The sequence below is a fragment of the Dromiciops gliroides genome, chromosome 4 (genome assembly GCF_019393635.1).
Source record: "Dromiciops gliroides isolate mDroGli1 chromosome 4, mDroGli1.pri, whole genome shotgun sequence".
Lineage (NCBI taxonomy): Eukaryota > Metazoa > Chordata > Mammalia > Microbiotheria > Microbiotheriidae > Dromiciops > Dromiciops gliroides.
This window is the reverse complement of record NC_057864.1, coordinates 894,205-917,384: the sequence shown is the minus strand read 5'-3', so window position 1 is coordinate 917,384 and position 23,180 is coordinate 894,205. Positions and strand designations below refer to the sequence as shown.

General features: G+C 48.8%; 1 protein-coding gene across 2 annotated transcripts in view; it reads left to right on the top strand.

Annotated features, from left to right (window-relative positions):
* The window catches only part of AK5 (adenylate kinase 5), a 195,275-nt gene that overhangs the window by 158,381 nt on the left and 13,714 nt on the right, over positions 1-23,180 (top strand). For both annotated transcript variants that reach the window (XM_044004421.1, XM_044004420.1), the window contains exons 9-11: positions 6,988-7,030; positions 7,669-7,713; positions 21,258-21,421. In XM_044004421.1, the coding sequence (XP_043860356.1) occupies positions 6,988-7,030; positions 7,669-7,713; positions 21,258-21,421 (252 nt within the window). The remainder of the gene's footprint in view (positions 1-6,987; positions 7,031-7,668; positions 7,714-21,257; positions 21,422-23,180) is intronic.

Sequence of the window (23,180 nt, the reverse complement as noted above, 5' to 3'; positions counted from 1 at the left end):
AAATGCAAATTAAAACAACTCTGAGGTACCACCTCACACCTATCAGATTGTCTAATATGACAAAAAAGGAAAATAATAAATGTTGGAGAAGCTGTGGGAAAATTGGAACACTATTGCATTGTTGGTGGAACTGTGAACTGATCCAACTATTCTGGAGAGCAATTTGGAACTATGCCCAAAGGGCTATGGTACTGTTCATGCCCTTTGGGCCAGTGGTACCACTGCTAGGTCTTTTTCCCAAAGAGATCATAGAAAAGGGAAAAGGAACTACATGCACAAAAATATTTACAGCAGCTCTTTTTGTGGTGGCAAAGAATTGAAAATCGAGGGAATGCCCATCAATAAGGGAATAGCTAAACAAGTTGTGGTATATGAATGTAATGGAATACTATTGTGCTATAAGAAACAATGAACAGGAGTTCAGAAAAACCTGGAAGGACTTACATGAACTGATGCTGACTAAGAGGAGCAGAACCAGGAGAACACTGTACACAGTAACAGCAACATTGTGTGATGAACAACGGGGATAGACTTGGCTCTTCTCAGCAGTGCATCGATCCAAAACAGTTTCAAAGAACTCATGATAGAAAATGTTCTCAACATCCAGAGAAAAGAACTGTGAACTATGAATGCAGATGGGGGTTAAGTGACTTGCCCAGGGTCACACAGCAAGTAAGTGTCAAGTGTCTGAGGCCCAATTTGAACTCAGGTCCTCCTGAATCTAGGGTCAGTGCTTTATCCACTGTACCACCTAGCTGCCCCATACTGTTTCTACTTTTGGACTGGTTTCTTTCCTTCTTTTTTGAGGTTTTTCCCTTGTGCTCTGATTCTTCTTTCACAAGATGACTAATGTAGAAATATGTTTAATGTGATTGTACATATAAAACCTATATCAGACTGCTTTCCATCTTGGGGAGAAGGGAGGGGAGGGAGGGTGGGAGAAAAAAAATTGGAACTAAAAATCCTGTGAAAACAAATGTTGAAAACAATCCTTATATGTAACTGGAAAATAATAAAATACTTTAAAAAAATAAATGCCACCTGTTACTGTTAAAAAAATAAATAAGATTAGGGGCTATTCCAAACTACAGCCCCTCTGTAACCTGGGTGACTACAGCAAGTGCCTCAGTGCCCTTGTCTGTAAATTAAGGGAGTTTGGATGGCTGACTTCTCAGGACCGGACCTCATGATGCTCTGATGACTCCCTCAAAGACCTTGAGAGGCTGCCCAGTGGAAGAAGAAGTAAGCTGCTTCTGTTTGGCCCCAGAAGGGCCTTCAAGGAAGGGAAGGTTCTCACAACCCTGAGAGATGGAGGTGAGAGAAAGTCCCTTATGAGCAAGGGCGTCGACATGCAACAAGTCTTGGGAGCCCACCTGGAGATTTGTGGGTGGTGGGTACAAGTCAGCACCTAAGGGAGATGAAGCCACAGTCACATGGCCTAGCGACCAGGGCCTCCCAAGTCTGGGCTGACCCAGCCTGCATTGTTTATGTGTAAGAGCCAGAAGAGACAGGTCAAACTGAACACCTCTCTGTGGCGGGATAGCTTAAAGTTAATATTGAATTAAATCAAATCTGACTTGATCTTCAATCTTCTGGGATTTCAAAAAGAAAAAAAAGGGGGCAGCTAGGTGGCGCAGTGGATAAAGTGCTGGCCCTGGAGTCAGGAGGACCTGAGTTCAAATCTGGCCTCAGACACTTGACACTTACTAACTGTGTGACCCTGGGCAAGTCACTTAACCCTCATTGCCCCTCAAAAAAGAAGAAGAAATAAAAACTAGAACTTTCCCCCAAAGCCTTATGATTCATCTCCTTTCCCCCTTCCAACAAAGCATCATATTTATAAATAGCCAAGGGAGGGTCTCTTGCATATGGCATTCCTCTTATTTTGAGGCAATTGGGGTTAAGTGATTTGCCCAGGGTCACAGTCTGAGGTCAAATTCGAACTCAGGTCCTCCTGATTCCAGGGACAGCACTCTACCCACTGCACCACCTAGCTGACCCAAGACGCATTCATTTGTTGTTGTTGTTGTTGTTGTTGTTGTTGTTGTTGTTTTGTTTTGTTTTGTTTTGTTTTAGTGAGGCAATTGGGGTTAAGTGACTTGCCCAGGGTCACACAGCTAGTAAGTGTTAAGTGTCTGAGGTCGGATTTGAACTCAGGTCCTCCTGACTCCAGGGCCGGTGCTCTATCCACTGCGCCACCTAGCTTCCCCATGACGCATTCATTTTTGAAAAGGTGGAAGTAGGAACTTGGACAAAAGCCAAAAGTAGAAACCATTTTTCCCCTTTTTAATTTGCCCTACAGCCGCTCTTCCTAGAGATTCATTTTTCCTATATCCTCATAGAGGAAAAGCAAATACCCATTAGCCTGGAGATATTCAGGAACTCCTTCCTGCTGAAAGAAATATTCTGAGACCCTGCCATTTAACCAGATTGAGGAAATGCTAGCCCCCCGTCCCTGAGTTCTTCCTCAGTGTTTACTCAATTACCAGGAACTTTGGTGGCTCTAAGACTTCTAATTGCCTCCCCTCCGGTACAGGAGAGCAGCCCCCCGTACTACAAACACTCAGATTTAACTAAATTACACACCATTTACCATACTTTTTTTTTTCAAAATTGCCAGTAACCTTAGCAGAGTTCTCCTCGAGACAAGAACAGTAAACAGAACATCTCTCCAGGACTGTGGGTCCTTCTTTTGATTAGGGTCCGTCCTGCTAATCTTCTCACATAGACCAAGGATTGGAGGGCCAAAAAGGTCACTTTCTGAAATTCCCTGAGTTCTTTTATGTTGAACACGCAAGAGTGAGGGCTTTCACACAGATCCCTGGATGGGCCTAAGCCAGCTTCACTCCCGCTCCCCAACGCAAGTAAAGGTCATGGCGCCTGCAAAGCTTACAAGACAGAGTGCTATCCCACCAACAGCTGCTTCCGTGTCTGTTCCCACCAAGGCAAGCCACTTCACCTGTCCTTGCCTCTGTTTCCTCTTATGTAAAAGTGGAATAATAAGAGACTTTGCAAACTTTGAAACCCACATGAACGCTGACTCTTTAGCCCCCCAGACACTGGCCAGCAAACAGCAGCTTGATTTCCATAAAGAGACAGTTCTGTCAGCTCCCAGAACTTCAGCTCTTTGGGAGGGCACTGCAGTGAGGCAGCTAATGAGAGCCCTGGGACATTTAGCCTGTCTGTGAACTCCTTCCTCCTTTTAGCAGATCATGGTCTCTGTCCCGAGCCTCCATACTTCTTAAGGCTAGAAAGTCCTTCTACTTTTTGTTTTTAACCACATGGGAATCCTCTGTCCCCAAAACCCATCTCAGAGAGCTCTGCTAAGAGTTCCCACTGGAGCTGTATACCAAGCCTGCTCTGTATCCCCACAAGATTTGGGGATTGGCATGCAAACGATTTGAGGTGAGAAGCTGATAGCCCCAGAGAAGAAATTAGCTTCCTTAAAGAAGTGGGGGACCATGAGTGCAGAATGTTGCATATATTCTCACCCATGTCAATCTGGTTTGTTTTGATGGCCTTTTACCTTTTGCAAATGAAGGCTCACTTGGTCAAGCAGTGGAAGAAGTTTGTCCCAAATGATTAGGATACAAAGGAATCGACTGGAAAAAAATCAAAGCTAAGTCAGCAAGGGAAAGTAACTGTCCTTCACCTTCTGCATCCACATTCCTGCTTCCCATTGTGCAAGTGTGGCCACCTCTAAGACAGAGTCATCCCACACCGGGAGAGAACCTGGACCCCCTACCGTGTCTATTTTTCACCTCAGAAATATGAGAACCCCACAGTGGAAAGGCCCAGACCTCTCGTCTGAGGCCCAAGGGATATAGGGCCATAGACAGAATAGTGAAGGACCATGGATGCCATCTTGCTCATCCCCCTCCTTTTCCAGCCCAGGAGACTGATGGGAGGAGCAGGGGCAAGGTTCAGACACAAGCCCTCTAGCCTCCAAAGCCACGACTCTCCCCTAGACAGTCCAGGTCTATCACAGTGTCAGCCTCTTGCTAAGTACTTACTACAGGTTCATGGAACTTCCTTCCCCTGATACATCTTCATGGAGTAAGAAGCCTGGCTCAGGGGGAGTCGCCCAACCTAGAAAAGGCTTAGGCTATGGGTGCAGCCCACACTGTGACCCATAGACTACAAATGAATGCATGAAAGGCTGATCAGGTCAAGTCAAGGAGTCTTTGGAATGTAAGCCTCCTGAAGGCAGGGGTTGTTTTTACCTTCTTTTGTATCTCCAACACTTTGTTTGGTGCCTAGGATGCAGTGAGTGCTTAATAAATGTAGATTGGTTTCTTGGCTTCAAGAAAAATCTTTGAGAATGGGAATGTAGCATTGTGTTGGTTTGACTTCATGACGGACTTACCCAGATCTGTACATTTCCATTAGAAAAATAATCTGGGGACAGCTAGGTGGTGCAGTGGATAGAGCACTGGCTCTGGAATCAGGACTACCTGAGTTCAAATCCGGCCTCAGACACTTAACACTTACTAGCTGTGTGACTCTGGGCAAGTCACTTAACCCCAATTGCCTCACCAAAAAAAAAGAAAAATAATCTGGGTGCCAACTTACAGGATCCTTTGAGGTGGGGACCTGTGATGTCTTTGGCATAGGAAACTACAAGGGTGGAAGCAACCTGGACTTGAGCAGATCAGCAACTCAGCAGGAATTGATAGTCTAGAGGGTCACTGGAACATTGAGAGATTGGCCTTCCCGTAGGCACAAAGCTTGGCTGTGTCAGAGGCAGGGCACAAACCAGATTCTACCCACCCCACCACGCTGCCCCTCCAAAAGATTGTCTTAATAAGCTTTGGCCTGACAGGGTTGTCTTTTCCAAAGCCTGAGGTTTATTTGAACTTTTCCCTGGGACTCTTGTGGCTACTTACCAACTTAGCTCCCCTTATACAGTGTCAGAAAAGATGCCAGAAGCAGGGATGTGGACCAAGTGTGATCTCCATGCCTTTTCCCCAACACAAGCATGAATCAAATAGTGGCTGTTTCTGACAAGAGTGTTTCTGAGTCATTCGTAAACTGCACTTACAGGAGAATTCTGTTAAGGAGTTCTTGTTGATATGTGCCATCTTTGTCAATTGCTCTGAATATCAAAAATGCCACTTCAAGACCCAGAGTCTGAACTCATCCTATAATAGACACCGTGAGTGCCCATCTCACTGGCAATCTAACACTCCAATCCCATTGTACCCATTCAACACAGAGCCATAATTCTGAGTAATAGGTAGCTAAAGGCTAAAGAGTTTGAGGGAGGGAGAAGGGGAAGAAAGGAAGGAAGGAAGGAAGGAAGGAAGGAAGGAAGGAAGGAAGGAAGGAAGGAAGGAAGGAAGGAAGGAAGGAAGGAAGGAAGGAAGGAAGGAAGGAAGGAGGGAGGGAGGGAGGGAGGGAGGGAGGGAGGAGGGAGGGAAGGAAGGAAGGAAGGAAGGAAGGAAGGAAGGAAGGAAGGAAGGAAGGAAGGAAGGAAGGAAGGAAGGAAGGAAGGAAGGAAGGAGGGAAGGAGGGAGGGAGGGAAGGAGGGAGGGAGGGAGGGGGAGGAAAGGAAAAAAGGAAGGGAGGGAAAAAGGAAAGGAGGAAGGGAAGAAAGAACAGGCAGAAGGAACCACCCCAGAGACACTCACAGTTGAACTTCCCAGTTGATGAGTTGACCATGCCCACTTGTGACTCATGGGGGCCATGGAACTGTGCCTCTGGAGATAATGACCTCATCTGAGCATTTCCTATCACCTTCCCCACCTTCTGTTTGCCTCCTCCTAAAATGGCAATTTCTCTCTTTGAGGTAGAAAAGTGAAGCCTGATTTGACACTTGAAAAGGGCAGAAGGCTCTAGTGCCACTGCGCTTACTTGGCAACAGCTCATCCACACCAGGAGTGTTTGTCACTCACCAATTAACAAAATGCCTGTAGTCATTTCAGAGACTGAGTCTATTTACAAAAGACTTGGAATCAAGAAGAAAAGTGTGGTGTTTCATTGGAAAATGGCCCCGTTTGTCAGAAGTCTCCTTCATCCTGTGTTTCATTTAAATAAAACCTGTGGCCCCAGCCCTTCGATATGGGCCAATTACAGAACCAGAGACCTTCAGGGCTGGAAGGATCCTCAGAGGCCATCTTGCTCCACCTAGACGTGAAAGAAACCTCCCCACCACAAGAAGCCCAAAGAATAGTTGTCCAACCCACTGCTTCCATGGTAGTCCAGTCATCTGGGAGATGATTCCAATTGTTTGGAAGCTACATTGTTCTTTTTTCCTAACATCCAGCCTAAAATGGCTTCTTTGTGAATTCCCCCCATGGCTTCTGCTCCTGGGACCAACCAAGCAAACCTAAATCCTTTTCAACAGATGGCCCAGCAGACACGTGCAGTCCCCCACCCCAGTGCCCTCAGCTGGTCCTCATGTCTTCCATAGGCTCCCCAACGGCTTCATAGGCAAGTAGCTCCATCGCAGAGGGGATGGATGCCTCATCCTGCCTCCTGTGGAGCCCCTTGATTTGGGAAGCTTAGGGCAGCTAGGTGACACAGTGGATAAGGCACTGGCCTTGGATTCAGGAGGACCTGAGTTCAAATCCAGCCTCAGACACTTGACATTAGCTGTGTGACCCTGGGCAAGTCACTTAACCCTCACTGCCCTACCAAAAAAAAAAAATCCTACCTCCTACTAGATTTGGGAAGCTTTTCCTTTCTCTTAGACACCTGGTTAGTATGGAGGCAGACATGATGTTGGCTGATAGAAACCACAGGCAGGTCTTTGGGAGACCACAAGGCTTCTCCTCATTGAGATTTGATGATAATAAAGACCTCACATTTTGAAGTTCTTTTCCAACCATCTGTCCCTGCCCCTGTGCATGAGCATCAAGGGGTAAGTTACTTCAGGGTCCAGCTATCCAAGTATGTTTCTGTGAGTCTGTTGAACACAAAGAAAATACATTTTGATCATGCTTATGATTCTTTTTTTTTCAATTCATAAATTATTTCATTTTTCAGGGAGATGATGAGACAAATGTTTTTGGGGAGGACACCATGGAAGGTAAGTTTTGTTCAATGATAAAATAGATGTATGTGTTCACTCACTCAACAAGCAATTATTAAGCACCTACTACATGCAAGGCATTGTGCTAGATGCTAGGGAGGGGTAGAGAGGGAAAAGTGAAGCTCCCCCATTCTCCTCTGGAAACCCCACACACAGACTGATAAAAGGTAAGAGAGATTCTTGTTCAGATGAGGTTTTGCCTGAACAGTCACTTGGATTCCTTCTGAAACTCAATGCTGGGATTCCCCAGTTAGCTAATCCAGCCAACACCTGCAGGCATGGCGCCCTGGTCCAGCAAGTTTTCATGAGGGAGGAAAAGGGAGCAACCTACTACAGGACATCTGAGAAGGGACGCTTCCCAGGAGGAAACCAGCCTGGGGCAGCCAAGCTCAGGGGGGGGGGGGGAGGGGGCAGCCAGCCCAGGCTGGGCTCCTTCAAGGTGGCTCTAGAAGCCTTCCCTATGCCGGCCCCCTGTTCCACAGCAAGACTGAGGAGGACCCTTCCCTTTTGGTAGGAGCAGGACCAAACCTGTCCTCCATACCTTACGTGCTACCCACATACCTCAGATCCCAAAACTCATGGTTCCAGATGAGCCTTTCCAGTCAAAGCACTTTACAATTGTTTGAATTTGACAGATTTTGCAGAAGACTTGAAGAAGTTCAAGATCATTTTTGTGATCGGTGAGTACCGCCCTTCCAGGTTCTAAAGCCTAGACCTCTTAGCTCCACATGCAGATTGGGGTTGAGGTTTGGTTTTTAGTCATTACGATGTCAAAACTTCTAAAATCTCCATTTGGGTGTTGGCCAAAAGCCCCCCAGGTTTGGCAGTTAGAACCTCTGGCTTTCGGTTGTTCAGCCTTTTTCAGTCATGTCTGTCTCTTTGTGACCCCACTTGGGGTTTTCTTGGAAGAGATACTGGAGGGGTTTGTCATGTCCTTCTCCAGCTCTTTTGGCAGATGAGGAACTGAGGCAAACAGGCTTAAGTGACTTGCCCAGGGTCACACAGCTAGGAAGTGTCTTAGATGAGTCTTCCTGACTGCAGACCTGTGCTCTACCCACTTCATCCAGTCATCACTTACCAGGTCACAGCTTGTTTGGGATCACAGATTTAGAGCTAACAGAGTCCTCGGAGGTCACCCACTCCAACCCCTCATGGTCCAGTGGAGGAAACTGAATCCTTGAGTGGCTCCATGACCAGCCCAAGGTCACCCAGGTGAGTGTGGCTCCGGTCCAGCTCTCCTCCAATGCAAAATGAGTTTAGAGGGGGCAGTAAGGTGGTGAAGTGGATAGAGCACCAGCCCTGGATTCAGGAGAACCTGAGTTCAAATCCAGCCTCAGACACTTGACACTTAACTAGCTGTGTGACCCCGGGCAAGTCACTTAACCCCATTGCCTCACCAAAAAAAAGAGTTTAGAGGCCCTGTGATTGTCCTCAAGTTCATGGCGTGTGGTCTTTGCCTTGTGTCTCCAATGTCTATGTAGCAGATTGTTGTGTCTTCATAGAGTAGACAAGGAGTTAACTACATTAACAGAGTCATTCATATAGAATAACCATGTGTTTTTACCGTAATTACAGCCAGGTACCTTCCACAACTCCACACACACATTCTTCCCTCCTCTTCCCTGAAGGACCAAGAAGCAATGAAAGAGTTCTTTTTTAATGTCACTTATTAAGGTGGAAATACATTGTAACTGAAAAAAGCAACCCTCGATGGTTGCTTATGACAATTGCAACAATTGGGAATTGTTAATTACTTTACCATACATCCAAGCAATCTGCTATTATGTTAATATCCACAAGGGTGAGTGATACAAAGAAGTCTGGGAAGAGCTCTGTTAACTAATGAAAAGTGAAAAGAGCAGAGTACACAGCGATCACCATCGAGCCAGACCTTGGGGCCGTGAACTTTTTTTTCAGAAATATTTTTATATAAGTGATTTCCTTCATAACCCTAGGTACTTATTTTATGCCTTTAAAAATATTTTTCTAAGAAGGTCATAGGCTCCATTGCAGCCACCCTGGGACAGACAAAGTGCCAGTGAATGAGGCGGGGAGGGTCCTGAGATGTCCCCAGTAGGAATGATGCTTTGGGCATGAGAAGTCCTGAATTTCAATAGAAAGAGCAGCTAGGTGGTTCAGTGGATAAAGCACTGGGGCTGGAGTCTGTAAGACTTGAATTCAAGTCTGGCCTTAGACATTTATGAGTGGTGTAACCTTGGGAAGTCACAACCACCACCTCCCTCAGTTTCCTCAACTATATAAAATGAGGATAATATTAGTACTTACCTCACAGGGGTATTGTGGAGATTCACTGAGATGATATTTGTAAAGTGTGCTATGGAAATGCTAGCTGTTATTATTATTACTATTACCATTTGCCTATGAGCCCTCCTTAAGAAGACCAGTGTGGAAGAGGGAGAGGGCCAAAGACTGTGCCTGAGCCTTGACAACCCCTAACAAAGATGTCCAGTGCAGCAGCTGCTGCTGGTCTAACCAGCATCAGCACAGGAATATCTCTGTGAACTCAGCTGATGAAGGTTGTTGGTCACTCGATGTCATTGGGACATAGGCAAAGCCCCACCGGTCAGGAGCAGGCCAGGAGGACATACACTGTCCAAAAAACCAAAGTATAATGAGAACAGGGTGAGCCCCAAGTTATCTGTGTCATCCTGTCTGCTGCTCCTGCCAATGGCTGGGGATGTTCTCTGTGAGCCCACAGAGCATGAGTTCCAGCCCAGTCCTTCTTCAACCACAAGAAGCAGGTCTATGGCCTATGGTGAGATGACTGATGGTAGAGGAGTGAGAGATGTCCCAGGGCCTGAATTCTATGGGCAAAGAGGGGAGGGGGAGGGGGAGGAGGAGGAAGAGGAAGAGGAGGAAGAGAAGGGAGGAGGAGGAAAAGGTGAAAAGAGAAAGGGGAAGAGGGGGAAGAGGAGGAGGAGGAGGAGAAGGGGGGAGAGGAAGAGGAGCCTTCTCTGAGCCTCAGTTTCCCCCTCTGCCAGATGAAAGTACTGGACCTCCTCTATGGTCCCTAAGCTCCCTTCCACTCTAGCTGTCAGACCTTCTCTGGGCCCCTGCCCCCAAAGCCAGCTCCCAGGGTCCCCCCTCCTGCACGTTGATGTATCAGATGGAAAGGGGAAAGAGCAGTGTATGAGAGAAGATTCGTTCCCAAGCGGCTGTTTCAGGCATTCAAGGTCCCGGAGGCTAAGGGGAGGCCAGAGGGAGGCCCTGGGCTTGGAAAGGCAGGGGCTCCTCTCCCTTGTGCTCCCACCTGGAGAGGTGGGAGGAGGAGGGGCGTGGTTGGTGATGTTGAGAAAGACGCATGGCGGGATGGGGGGGGGGGTGCTCAAGAAACAAACCTAATTTCTTTCCTCTTCCTCCTTCCCCTCCTCCTCCTCCTCTTCTCCTCTCCCCCTCCTCCTCCTCTTCCTCCTCCCCTCTTCCTCTTCCTCTCCCTCCTCCCCCTCCCCCTCCTCCTCTTTCCCCCCTCCTCCTCCCCGCCTGTCTTTCCTCCAGCAGCAGCCTTCCCAACAGTCTTGCACACTCCCCAGAAAGCAGGAGGAGGAGACGAGGGGAGGGGAGAAGAGGGAAAGAGGGAGGGGAAGGGGGTGTTAAATTGGAGAAGAGCTCTGGGAGGAACCAAATTGGGGAGGGGGGAAGGTGAGAGTCCCTGTTTTCTAATCCCCCCCCCATAAGGATAGTCCTTCCGCTAACGAGGGAGAGGAAAAAGCCTGGAGAGGCTGTGGGGAGGGGTCCCCGGCTCAGGTCCCATGAACCCTGGCGCTGGTCGGCGCTGGTGCCGAACGCGGCCACGTGTCTTGGTGACTTGGCACCTTTCATTCGCAAAGATGTCCAAGAGGCTTCACCCCTTCGCACAAAGCTAGAAGCCCAGCGGGCCTGAAAGCCGGAGGCTGCCGCTCTCGCACTCAGGACATAAAATGTGCCTGCGGAGATGCATGGGCCGGAGCAGGGAGTCTGGAGCCACAGGACCCGGCTTCAGATGTGTGCCGTGAACCTGCCCCGGTCCATGCAATTCTCCAAGCCTCAGTTTCCCCATCCGTAAAATGATAGGGGTGAGCCTAGAGGGGCCCCGAAGCCCTTTCTGCTCCAGATCTCTAGACTTTACACCAACGGCCCCCGAAGTGACCCAAGGTCACAGCCCACACTCCCAGGAGAACCAGGCTGAGGCTCGCTTTCCACATATCCACAAGCGATGGATCAACCAATAAGCATCTGTTGTGTTCCGGGCACTGAAGAGACGAAGAATGAAGCAGCCCATTGAGGCAGAAGAAGGGAGAACCGAGTAAGGGGCTCTAGTCATTAGAGCCGGCCTGAAGTGAAGACTGGGCTGTGGTGACCTCTGGTGGCCATCACAGGTCCTGCGAGCATGCTGAGTAGAATGGGGCCGAACTTTCCCTTCCAACAGAAACGGTAACCTGGAGGGTTAGTCTAGCCAGCCCGTGTTTCTGAACAGCTAGTGGCATGACCAATCGGGTTCTGGACCTGGAATCAGAAAGACCTGAGTGCAAATCCTGACCTGGACATCTCCTAGCTGAGTAACCCTGAGCAAATCACAAACCTCTCTAAGCTCTTCTGTTTCCTTATCTGCAAAATGGGGATAATCATAGCACCTAGCATCCAGGGTTGTTGTGACCAGCCGATGAGTTAATATATGTTGTGTTTTTCACATCTTAAATCATTGTGTAAATACTGGCTCTTTAATTGTGTGTAAATAATGGAGATTTTGTTGGTCTCTGGGGGAAGGTGTGCTACAAGGAGGAAGCTATTAACTGTCTGTGAGCTCCAATGTGTGTCCTTCAAGATGTAAATAAAATTGTTCTGTTTTGGAGGGGGGAGATAACCTCCCAAGGAAGGAAGGAGGAAAGGAAGGAAGGAAAGAAGGAAGAAAAGAAAGGAAGGAAGGAAGGAAGGAAGGAAGGAAGGAAGGAAGGAAGGAAGGAAGGAAGGAAGGAAGGAAGGAAGGAAGGAAGGAAGGAAGGAAGGAAGGAAGGAAGGAAGGAGGAAAGGAAGGAGGCAACCTTGGCTCACAAGTAGGACTCATGAAGATCACCAGGGGTCCTTACATCACATTTGGAAGTCAGGGATCATTGGTAAAGAGCGGAAAGGAGGAGACTTAGAGGTTACTAGTTCAATCTCCTCATGGTGGGGGGAGCAATTTGGAAGAGGCATTTTTTAAAAATGAATAATTGGAAAAATGTGAGCCAGGACTGAGAAAGGATCTGTGATTCCTTCCAGGCATCCATGTAACAAACTTCCACTATGAAATTCCCTCCACTGATCCAAGTTAGCACCTGTGCTGTAGAGACTTGCCTGGGGCCTGAGATCAAGTGACCTGGCTGGGGTCAGTGTGTGACAGTTCTCCATTTACTTACAGCTAGAGAGTGAGTACTACAGTGCACAGAGCGCTGGACCTGGAGTTGGGAAGGTGTGTTCAAATCTAGCCTCAGATACTTACTGACTGTGTGACCCTGGGCAAGTCACTTCATTTCTGCCTGTTTCCTCATCTGTAAAAAGAGAGCTCCGAGAATGGCAAGAGGACTATGAGAGAGGTGGCCTTGTGGACTGCAGAGCAGCTCCCAGGAGCCCAGACTATGTCCCCCGAGATGTCTCCTGGCTTCTAGCACCCGCAACCCCCCAAGGAAGCTGCGGGAGGGGCCACTCTGACCCCCCTCCCCCGAGGCACCAGCTCAGCATTCCACAGGCTTTCCTGGCATCACAAAGACTTTTCCCCTTTTGTGTGTTGGCGAGACCTTCCACATGAAAAGTCGCCTTTGTCCGTGGTTTCACTGTCGGTGACGTCACAAAATTGGATCCTCCCGTTATTTCCAGCCACTCATCGTGTCCCGACAACACAGCACCCTCTGCTCCAAGTGTCAGGGGTGGGGGCAGAAGGCTTCCAAGACCACCCACCCCCCGTCGCTTTTCCTTGAAGGCCAGGAGACGGTGGTGCCGCGTCTTTGCTACAAGAAGAGTGAAATGTCAGTTCGGCGCTAGGAAAAAGCCCCGAGTGTTTGTGGAAATTACTCAAGATTCCAGGGCTTCCCACGCTTCTGGGTAAACAACGACTTCCTACACACACGGTAGCCCTAGTGGCTGAGGATGTCAATGGTCAGCGCGGCTCCTAACCTCGCGACCGTTCTTGAGATGAAGACACCTGATTGTCTTGAGATGGAGAGGCCTTAAGTGCCTAGCTAGAGGAGGCTGAGACTGGCGCAGCCTCTGCGGCCGGGCCTTGGGGCGCAGCCGTGCTGGAGCTGCGGCCCGCGGTCCCACAGAGGTCGTTTCCAGGTAAGGGAGGTAGACACGCGGCCACCCGAGCCGGCCGCGCATTCTCCCCTTGGGCTTTTCCTTGCCAAAGGACTTCCGAAGAGTCCAACCCCATGCTTACTGCAGTGGTCTTTGACAGAGAGGCAGCCTCCCCAGCAGGGAGACCCCGATGGGCGTCCTCCCTTGGGTTCAGACTGCTGCAGGATTCTGGGCAAGTCCCTTAGCGACTCTGTGCCTCGGTTTCTTCATCTGTCAAATGAGGAGGTGGCCTCGATGCCCCCTAACTCTGTGATTCTATGACCACCCAGAGCACTGCACCAGAGAGGTCTCCCAAGTCGAGAGGGCACGTCAGACTCCGCCCCACTTTCCTCCACAGCCCCCAGGTCCCCCAAGACAACCAGCTACTTCCGCCCAAGGTTCTCATCATTTCTACTTCAGCAGCGAGAGTGGCGATTTTTCTTAACATTTCTTCCACTTAAAAAAATCCTTTTAAAGCAAGCGAAAAATTCATCAGCTACTGTTTTTACCAGAGAGACTTCCAGTAATGAAATTGCTCCCATCACTGCTGCTGTGAACACTCGTTCTCTACAGTTCCCTTGAGGTTGGCAGAGCACTTTCTTCCCAGGTATTACCGCTGATGAGACGGAGGTGCTCTGACTTACCCCATGATTTTGAGTCAGAATTTGAACCGTCTCCTGACGACAAATTGAGCATTCTAGATTATGGCTCCTTGGCAGCTTTATCTTTTTTCCCTGAATATATTATCTATTGCCATCTTCTGATCAAGGAGTCTTTACACACACCCCAAACATCACTTTCTTTTCCCCACATACTCCCTCCCCCAGACTTACTTTCCTCATCCATAGATGTCCCCACAAGGACAGGCTTATCTATAAGGCTTTCCCCTTTGTCTTGTCTCTGTTTCTTCTGTATATTATTCCATTGCCATATATATTCCAGTCATCAGTCACATCCCACCAAGTCTCAGTAATAACTGAGGGGTTGGATTCAGCTCCACATGGTAAAATCTTTTGTCCATTTTGCTCATGAGCTATACTCTGTTCATTTGTGTAGAGACACCAAAGATCATGAGTTTTAATGTCACCTCCTCAAATGTGCTTCCTATAAACAGTTCCCCTCCATTGATCGTCTTCTTTCCAAGGGAGACCTTCTCTTCTCTGTGGTCACTGGCTTGGTGTTTTCTCCTCCCCTCACGATATTTACATGATGTCCTCTTTGCCAAGGACATGTATAGCTAGGAATAAGCAGACTTCTGGTTGGAATGGAAATGGATGACAGTGGTGATAGCATTGATACAGCACTTGAAGGCTGACAACAAGCCCCACATGCCACCTCATTCTCCAGTCTGTTATTACTCATGTACCAAGGAGGACCTGAATCTCAAAGAAAAAGCCATTTCCCATCACCTGGAAACGAGAGGCTGTATAAAAAGGTAGCAAGGAGTTCCTGGAGGGAGAAGGGAGCCAAGGTGTGGAGTTTGAATGAGGTTTTAAGCAGGACATAAAAGAAACTAAAGAGGAGGGAGAGGGGTCAGGTCAGCCTGGTCACCAGGGCTGAAGTTGCCACAGCAGCCCTATGAACCAAGGGTAGGAAAGAAAGGAGCAGAGTAGAAGATGGAGTTGGAGGTGATCAGGAAGGAGAGAAGGAGAAGAGATGGACTTGAGAGAGAGTAAAGAGAGGAAGTCAGCCATAGCCATCAGCACCCTTGTCCATGAAAACAGTTGGGAACTGGGGCAACTGTGGCTAGAGTGATAGGGTGGGAGGGTGGGTGGGTGGATGGATGGATGGATGGATGGGTGGGTGGATAGATGGATGGAGTGGATGGGTGGGTGGATGGGTGGGTGGATGGATGGATGGATGGATGGATGGATGGATGGATGGATGGATGGATGGATGGATGGATGGATGGGTGGGTGGGTGGATGGATGGGTGGATGGATGGATGGGTGGATGGATGGATGGGTGGATGGATGGATGGAATGGATGGGTGGGTGAGTGGATGGGTGGATGAGTGGATGGGTGGATGAAAGACAGATGACTAGGTGCTTACTTTGTACTAGCACTGTACTAAGCAAGAGTGATCCCTATAAAAGCAAACCAGATAGTCCCTGCCCTTAAGGAGCTTACATTCTAACAGGAAAAACAATACATAAAGTTGGCAGTGGAAAGGGGGAAGGAGTGCCCATGTAGGGGCAGAGTGAGGAGGTATCAGGAAGCTGCAGGGATGCCCAATTTCCAGTTAGATAAGACAAGAGGCTCCTCTAGTAGAGCCATGGAGGCCAGGTGTTAAGTCCTAGTTTCTGATGGGGTGGAGATGGCCATGGTGAGCAGACTCCAGGAAGTGGCAGTAACAGATGTCCTCCATCAGTGCTGAACTTCCCCCTACCTGAGAATTCAATCATTCAAATGAGGAAGTGTTTCTTCCCCTCCCCTCCCCTCCCTGCCTTTCTGTCCCAAAAGACAGGCACCCAAAATGAAGTGTGTATTGTTTTTTTTTTCCTGTTCTTAAAATTGTTCATAATTCCTCACTTATTTGGAACTTTAGTACCCCCTTACTATAGATACTCTGATTCATCTTTGGTGATATGGGGGGGGGGGCTGTCTTGTGTGTAAAATAAGAGGACACAAAAGAAAGTGTCCCTGGTCCCTTGGTATACAAGCCAGAGCAGATAGTTGGTAGATTGGAATAATCCTGGAGGGGACAGACCCAAAAGAGTGATATGAGAAAATTATTTCTAATTTGTTCATTCTTATAACATCCTGATACAGTTAAAAACCTGGATCTGGGGTTTTCCCTTAGGCAAAACAAGTCATTTTCCACTTCTGTCTGGTAGGAGGCTAATTCCATGTTCCTCCCTCTCCTCATAGAGTCTTCCACTAATTCTGGCACTGTCTCGAATGTTTCTTCCTCAAAAGTCTTAACATCAGTCATATCCACACAGACAAGTGTAAAATTGGGGCAGCATTCCTTTCACCAAGATTTCTGTCTTTGCATTTGCAGTCTGTAGGGTTGAGGAAAATGTCTTCTTTGCTCGTGCATAACAGGGAATGAGCTGATTTTGGAATCCCTGAGAAGCGTCTCTGCAGAGGTGGAGGCAAGGGCAATGACCAGAGAGCAGGAAAGAGGGAGGCTCTGCACAGCTGGTAACATCCACACTCCAAGTGTGGGGGCCAAGGGGAGAGGGCAGGACCCTCCCCTCCATTTTTAACCTAACAAGGATCTAATTCTCCACATTAGAAGAAGCCTCCATGGTCACATGGTCCAACCATACATCACCCTGGTCCTTCACACCATCTGCAGGGAGTGTGCTGGAAGACCTTCCAAGGGAGGAGAATTCACTGAAGCAGCCTATTCCACTTGGATTCGAGTCTAGTTGCTAGGAAGTTTTCCCTCTTTGCCTCTTACACTCATTTCCTCTACTGCCATTATCTCCTGTGGAGGAAAACAAAACCAGTCTAATCTTCCTTTCCATTACAGCCCTTCAGGCACCTAAAGACAGCTGTCATGGTCATCTTCTCTTTTCTAAGCCAAACAGCCACGGGTCATTCAATTGACCTTCCTTTTGCATCATCTTGAAGCCATTCACCATGCAGATCTTTGTCTTTAGGGAAAGGTCTCCATCTTATCATTGTCTTTCCAAAACAATTAGCCAAACACAGTCTTCCAGATGTGGTCCAACAGGGGCAGTCTTGGCAAAGTTGTCCCTTCCGTGGTAGTATTGTATCCAGGGATGTACCGGGGAGTGTTTAACAACCATCTTTCTGGAGGAAAAATACATGTAGGACATACCTTTGTGAGATTTAAAATTGGATATAAGAGCATTAAACTCCCCTTTAACCTTTCCCTTATATATCTCCCAGACCAGTAAGAGAAAGAAACCTCTGAGCTTTAGTTAGAAATGGATTACTTAGCTTTTATTGTTTGGGAATTAATTAGCCAACAAACAAGGTGAAGCTGATTAGAGAAATAGGAAAGTAGAAATACAAATAAATAGTCTTAGATCTAAGCTTAGTCTATGTTCCGTATAGAACTCACCAAATCCCAAGGCCACCTCTAAGGCTGAGAATCACATCAAGCACGTGCTATTACGGAGGACCAGGCTGATCACCAAGGACCACGCCATCGAACCTGAGTCATCGTGTGTGTGCAGAGCGAGAGAACACTTCTGTTCTCTCCTTGTTTTTAAACTCGCACCCCAGAAGTGGAGTGCTTAGCAGACGCACGGCTGTTTGTCACAGTCTCCTCCCCAAAAGGGCGGTCCTTCAAAAACTGGTGTCCTTTAGTTATTGCTAACCAACTCTTAAATCTTAGTTAAAAGCTTTCACTTTTTACCACACTTTTAAAGTTAATCTGCATTATCATTCTAATGTCTACTACTATATCTACTATTGTGCTTGGTGCTCTCATTCCAGAAAGTTCCCTCCAAGACAGCTGTGCTGATTAGTGACTCCTCTCAGAATCTGAACGTTACCCATTTCTGAATCCGCCTCACTGTAACAATAGTCCTATAATCCTCTAATCCAGCACTTCAGTGTTTCCAAAGAACTTTTACACATATTTAATTCTATCCTCACAACAGCCCCATCCTTGTGTAATGATTGGAATGATGCCGCCTGCTGGAGACTTACTGTAGGAAAGCTCTGCCATGAGGAGAAGGCCTCTGAGGGCAAGGCCATGCGGTCAAGCTCCTTGGTGTCAGGAAGTGACGTTTGCTTGTGGGAGGAAGAGGGGGCGAGGCTGGCTCTTGCTCTCTTTCCTCAGGACTTGGGTGGAGAGAGGAGCTAGAAATGCACTCTCCCCTTAATAGATAGAGGAATCTAGGCCTTTCTCTCTCTCTTTACCAAATTCTTGTTCTCCTTAATGAATGCTTAGAAGCCTAACTCTTGCTAAAGCTTATACTTTATTGGTGACCACTCATTGGATATTTCAGACAGACTCGCCAGGATTTTAGCCCTTACACTTGTAACATCTGCATTTTGAAGAGGGGGACACTGAGGCGGGGAGAAGTGAAATGATTTGCCCAGGTTTACAGTTAGGAAACATCTGAAACAGGATTTGCACTCAGTTCTTCCTGGCTCTAAAAGTCCAGCTCTCTATCTACCAGGCCACCTTTCTATATTATCATCTATCCTGTATCTCTCCATGTTTTCCAAAAAAATCACATGGGAGATTTTGCCAAATATTTCACCGAAATCTGTGTAAGTGACACGGGTGCATTAAACTGATCAAGTGTAGCCACGTGCTCTTTCCTCTTCTCCCTCCTTCTCTTGGGGATTGATGCCCTGCTGGCCTGGTGGGTCTGCCCTTCCCCCACAAAGGCAGAGAGCATGGAGGGAGAAGGTTCTGTGGAGATGGGATGTGGGGCACAGAGGCTGGGAGGTGGTTCTTGATGTTCTCTCAATGCCTTTTCCGGTGTTAGTGTTTTTCCTGAGCCTCTGCCATCTTTCTCTCCTGAAGGTCTTTCAGTGCCCTCACAATGCAGTTTTGTCTCCTCCAGCCCCAATCTTTTGTAGGTAACTTAGTCCAGCTTGGCCCCTTTCCTTTTGTCCTCTTCAATATCTGTCATCTTTAACCCTCTCGCAGCACATTTGGGATTGTGTTCAAAGTGGAGGTGTGGTGGCTAGACTATAATCGATGGAGAAAACAGTTTAATGATAATTTGTGCAAATCTTTTTAAATTTTTTCTTTTATTTGTATTCCTTCCACTTTATTTTTTAAATTAATTTTTCAATTATAGAACATGTATTTTCTCTCCCCTGAAAAAAGGAAGACAAAGCTTTGTAAAAACAAGTTTGTAGAGTCAAGTAAAACCTACTCCCAGTGTTGGCAATGTCCCCGAAAAGTGCATCTGGATCTACATGTTCGTCATCTCGCTTGGAGGTTCTGCCTCAGAGCTGACCAAAAAGGACAGTGACCAACGCTGCCTGAGCTGCAGGAAAACAGGCACATGAATGCGTTGCTGCTGGCGGCCTTCAGGAATGCCTTCCACTTGGAATCGTGCCCCCGATGTTCCTCCTTCATTTTCAGCCTCGGATGGCTCTTGCAGAGGCTTGACTCAGTTAAATATCTTGCCAAGTGTTTTAAAACTTGCTTTCATCTCCCACTGTTTCTCTCTGTTTGATAAGATGTCCTGTTCACAAGCATCTATCGTCCTCCTTCTAAGATTGACAGAGACACTCCCATTTTCATGTTGCCTTTGCCGGACATCTCTCCGTTTGGCAAGTAGGAAGGAGGTCTACTGTTTGCTGATAAAGGAGGCTGGACCTGGAGTCCAGAAGACCTGGATTCAAATACAGCTTCAAACACTCAGCCGCTGTGTGACCCTAGGCAAGTCATTTCCGGTTGTCTGGCTGCCTTTCCTCACCTGTAAAATGCAGAGAATAGTAGCGCCTACCTCCCAGAGTTCTTGTCAGGCTCAATGAGGCAGTGTTTACCAAGTGTCTCACAAACCTTGAAGAGCCGTAAGTAACGTCAGCTTTTGTGTCACTGCTCCTAGGACTTGGTCTCCTTGTTGAGGCAGCTTATTTGCACTGCTTGGACTTCTGGGTAAAAGTGCGGCTGTCTGCATGAACTATTTCACCGGGAGCCCCCAAATGTCAGGGGCCCACTTGTGCCACTGTGCTGCCCCTGAGTTTCTGCAGGCGCCCCCCATTACCTTCCTTGGCTTCCGTCACCTGCACATTTGAAAAATCTGAGTTGAGTAATAAGTTCTGTGTATATCCACAATGCTCAAAAATGACAAACATTTTGTATTTAATCCTGGGGGTTATAGGAAATCACTGGGGTTTACTGAGCCGGGGCGGGGGGGGGGGTGTGGGGGTGGGATGTCTGGACCTGAGCTTTGGTAAAATCACTTTCATGGCTGGATGGAAAATTGACTGAGTGGGGAGAGACTGGAGGCAGGCAGATGCCGCCCCACCTACAGCAGCTATTGCAGTGATGAGAGCCTGTGCCAGGGTGGGGCTAGTGTCAGAGGAGAGGGGAGCCTATTGGGGAGATGCTGTAAAATCACCAGACCTTGGCAACGAATTGGACACAAGAGGTTAAAGATATTGAGGAGTCTGGGGCAGCTGGGTGGCACAGTGGATAGAGCATTGGCCCTGAATTTAGGAGGACCTGAGTTCAAATCCGGCCTCAGACACTTGACACTTACTAGCTGTATGACCCTGGGCAAGTCACTTAACTCCCATTGCCCCACAAAAAAAAAGACATTGAGGAGTCACCTGAGGAACTAAGAGGATGGGGGGTGTCCACAGTAATAGGGAAGGTTTAGGGGCAAAGGCAATGAGCTCCATTTGGGGCACATTGAGTGTAAGTTGTCCACGGGATATCCAGTTGGAGATGGAAGATTGAAGGTCAGCAGGGAGTGTAATTGTCCCAGGCCCTGCCTGGGCACTGAAATCTAAGCCAAATAATACTGGGGGCGGGGGGAGGGGAGGAGGAGGCACCCTAAAGTGTACACAGATCAATAAATCAAAACAAAGCCTACCCGAAGTAAAGATGAAGGAATTTGCTAGGGGTGAGTGAGAGGGAGGGATGGAGAAGCCTAATTAGTGGTGAGATGCACCTGTACTGAGCCCTGAAGGAAGCTGGGGCTGCTTCCAAGGTGAGGACTTGAGGAGGGGTAGCACTCCCGGCGTCGGGGACGGCCTGGGCAAAGGCAGAGAGGAAGGAAATGGGATGACTTGTAGGGGAATAACAGGCAACCCAGAGTGCACGAGGGTTAGAGTCGGTCGTAGGAAATCCCATTGTGAAGCCACTTTGCGAAGGGCCTGAAATGTCCAAAGAGGAAAGGATCCCATCGGGGGCGGGGCTGTCCGTGATCCCTCCCCTTTCTAAGCCCCCAAATGGAACTAGGAGAAAAGAAGGGGGACTCTCCCCGGCCCGCCTAACTCAGCCTCTCCCTCTCCTCCAGGTGGTCCCGGCTCCGGCAAAGGAACCCAGTGTGAGAAGTTAGTCCAGAAATACGGCCTCACGCACATCTGCACCCCCGAGCTCCTGAGGGGCGAGCTGGCTGCGGCCACAGGGAAGGGCCTGCTGATGAGAGAGCACCTGGAGCGGGGAGAGCCGGCGCCCCCGGTAAGCAGCCGGCTCCGGGCCAGGCTCGGGCCCTGCCGAGCGCAGAGTGGCCCGCCCGCTTGGCTCTAGGACCTCAGCGTCGGGGGGCGCCCCCAGCCCACCCAACCCCTCTTCCCCAGAGGAATCAGCCTCGCCTTGGGAAAAGAACCGGGTTCCAAACCCAGCTCTGAGTGACCCTGGGCAAGTCACCGAGGGCCCTTTCCGTGCCTCAGTTTCCTCGGCTGTCAAATGAAGTGGGGGCACTGAGGGACCTCTGGGCCCCTCCCGGCTCTGATCGATGCTCCTTGGGACCCAATCAGAGTCAAATGCCCCGAAGGAGCAAATCCAAGGGCGGCAGTAAACTCCAAGGTATAGACGGGAGCCTTTCTTGAAGACCCGTTTGGCGGAGGGGGGCGGGGGCAGGGCCGGGCGGCGAGGGGGGTCCCTCCACGGAAGGACAGACAGACACGGGGGCGGGGCAGCGCCGCTCCTCACCTACCTTCGGGGGAAGGGGAGGGGGCCTAGGGCTGCCACCTGGGAACAGTCCCGGGCCAGGACCGAATCCTGCCTTTCCCGCTAGATGGCGCCTCTTGTTCCGAGCAGCCCAAGCGCAGACGCCCCTTTCGGCGCTGCTCTCTTGTTCTTTGCAATCCTGGCAAGTGACGGGGCGGTCACCCTTCCGAAAAATCTCCAGGCCGGGGCCAAGGCCTGAGTACCGGACTGGGAGCCCTACAAGGGGAATGGCTGCCCTCCCTGTGATTGGCAGTGAAGCCAATTTACTTCGCAAGACTGATCTTTCCCCTCTCCATCCATCCTCCACGCAGCTACCAAAAGCATTTCGCCAGGTCACGGAGCTGACCGTGTCACTCCTCTGCTCAAAATTCTTAGGTAGCTCCCTATTGCCTTCAAGAAAAAATATACGTTCTTCAACCTGGCATTAAGTTGTGAAGGGTCTTTCTCTTAGGATCCTCCTTCCTCCCCCCACCCCTCCAATTCTGTCTGTCTCTCCTTATGTCTCTGTCTGTCTCTCTTTATGTCTCTGTCTCTCACACATACACACCATACCCTCTGTCACCATGCCTAGCTAGTTAAGGTATTTGGAGTTGAATTAAAGTCTGTCTCATTCCTCCAAGCAGAAACACTCGTCCAGCTTCAGGCTTCAAGTCAATAGTGATAATGGGGGCAGCTAGGTGGTGCAGTGGATAGAGCACCGGCCCTGGAGTCAGGAGTACCTGAGTTCAAATCTGGCCTCAGACACTTAGCACTTACTAGCTGTGTGACCCTGGGCAAGTCACTTAACCCCAATTGCCTCACTAAATTTAAAAAAAAAAAATAGTGATAATGACCCTGCAAGGGTTACAAGGCATCCCCATTTCACAGATGAGGAACAGAGGCTCAGAGAGGGTGAAGATGGGCCCTTGGCTAAGACATGGCAGAAGTCTGTAGCTAACCAAGCTCCGCCCTCCAAAGTTGCCTCTCAGTTACTGGGGTTGACCCACGTTCCAAGGAAGGACCTTTTCCAGGGTTCCTTAAGGGACTAAAGTGTCCAGACACCCTTCTCTGATCTCCTTCCCCTCCCTCTCCCCATCCCCCTCCTCCCCAGCTGCTAATGATTTCTCTGCCCTCCAGTGGTCCTGGATCCCTAGATTTTGTCCTCCATCACTCACAACCTTACTGGGCCTGTCTAGGCAGGTGCTGTACCCCTCCTCTTTAGCAGAATGTAAGCTTCCTGAGGGCAGGGACTGCCTTGATGTCTTTGTGTAGCACCTGGTGTGTGGTA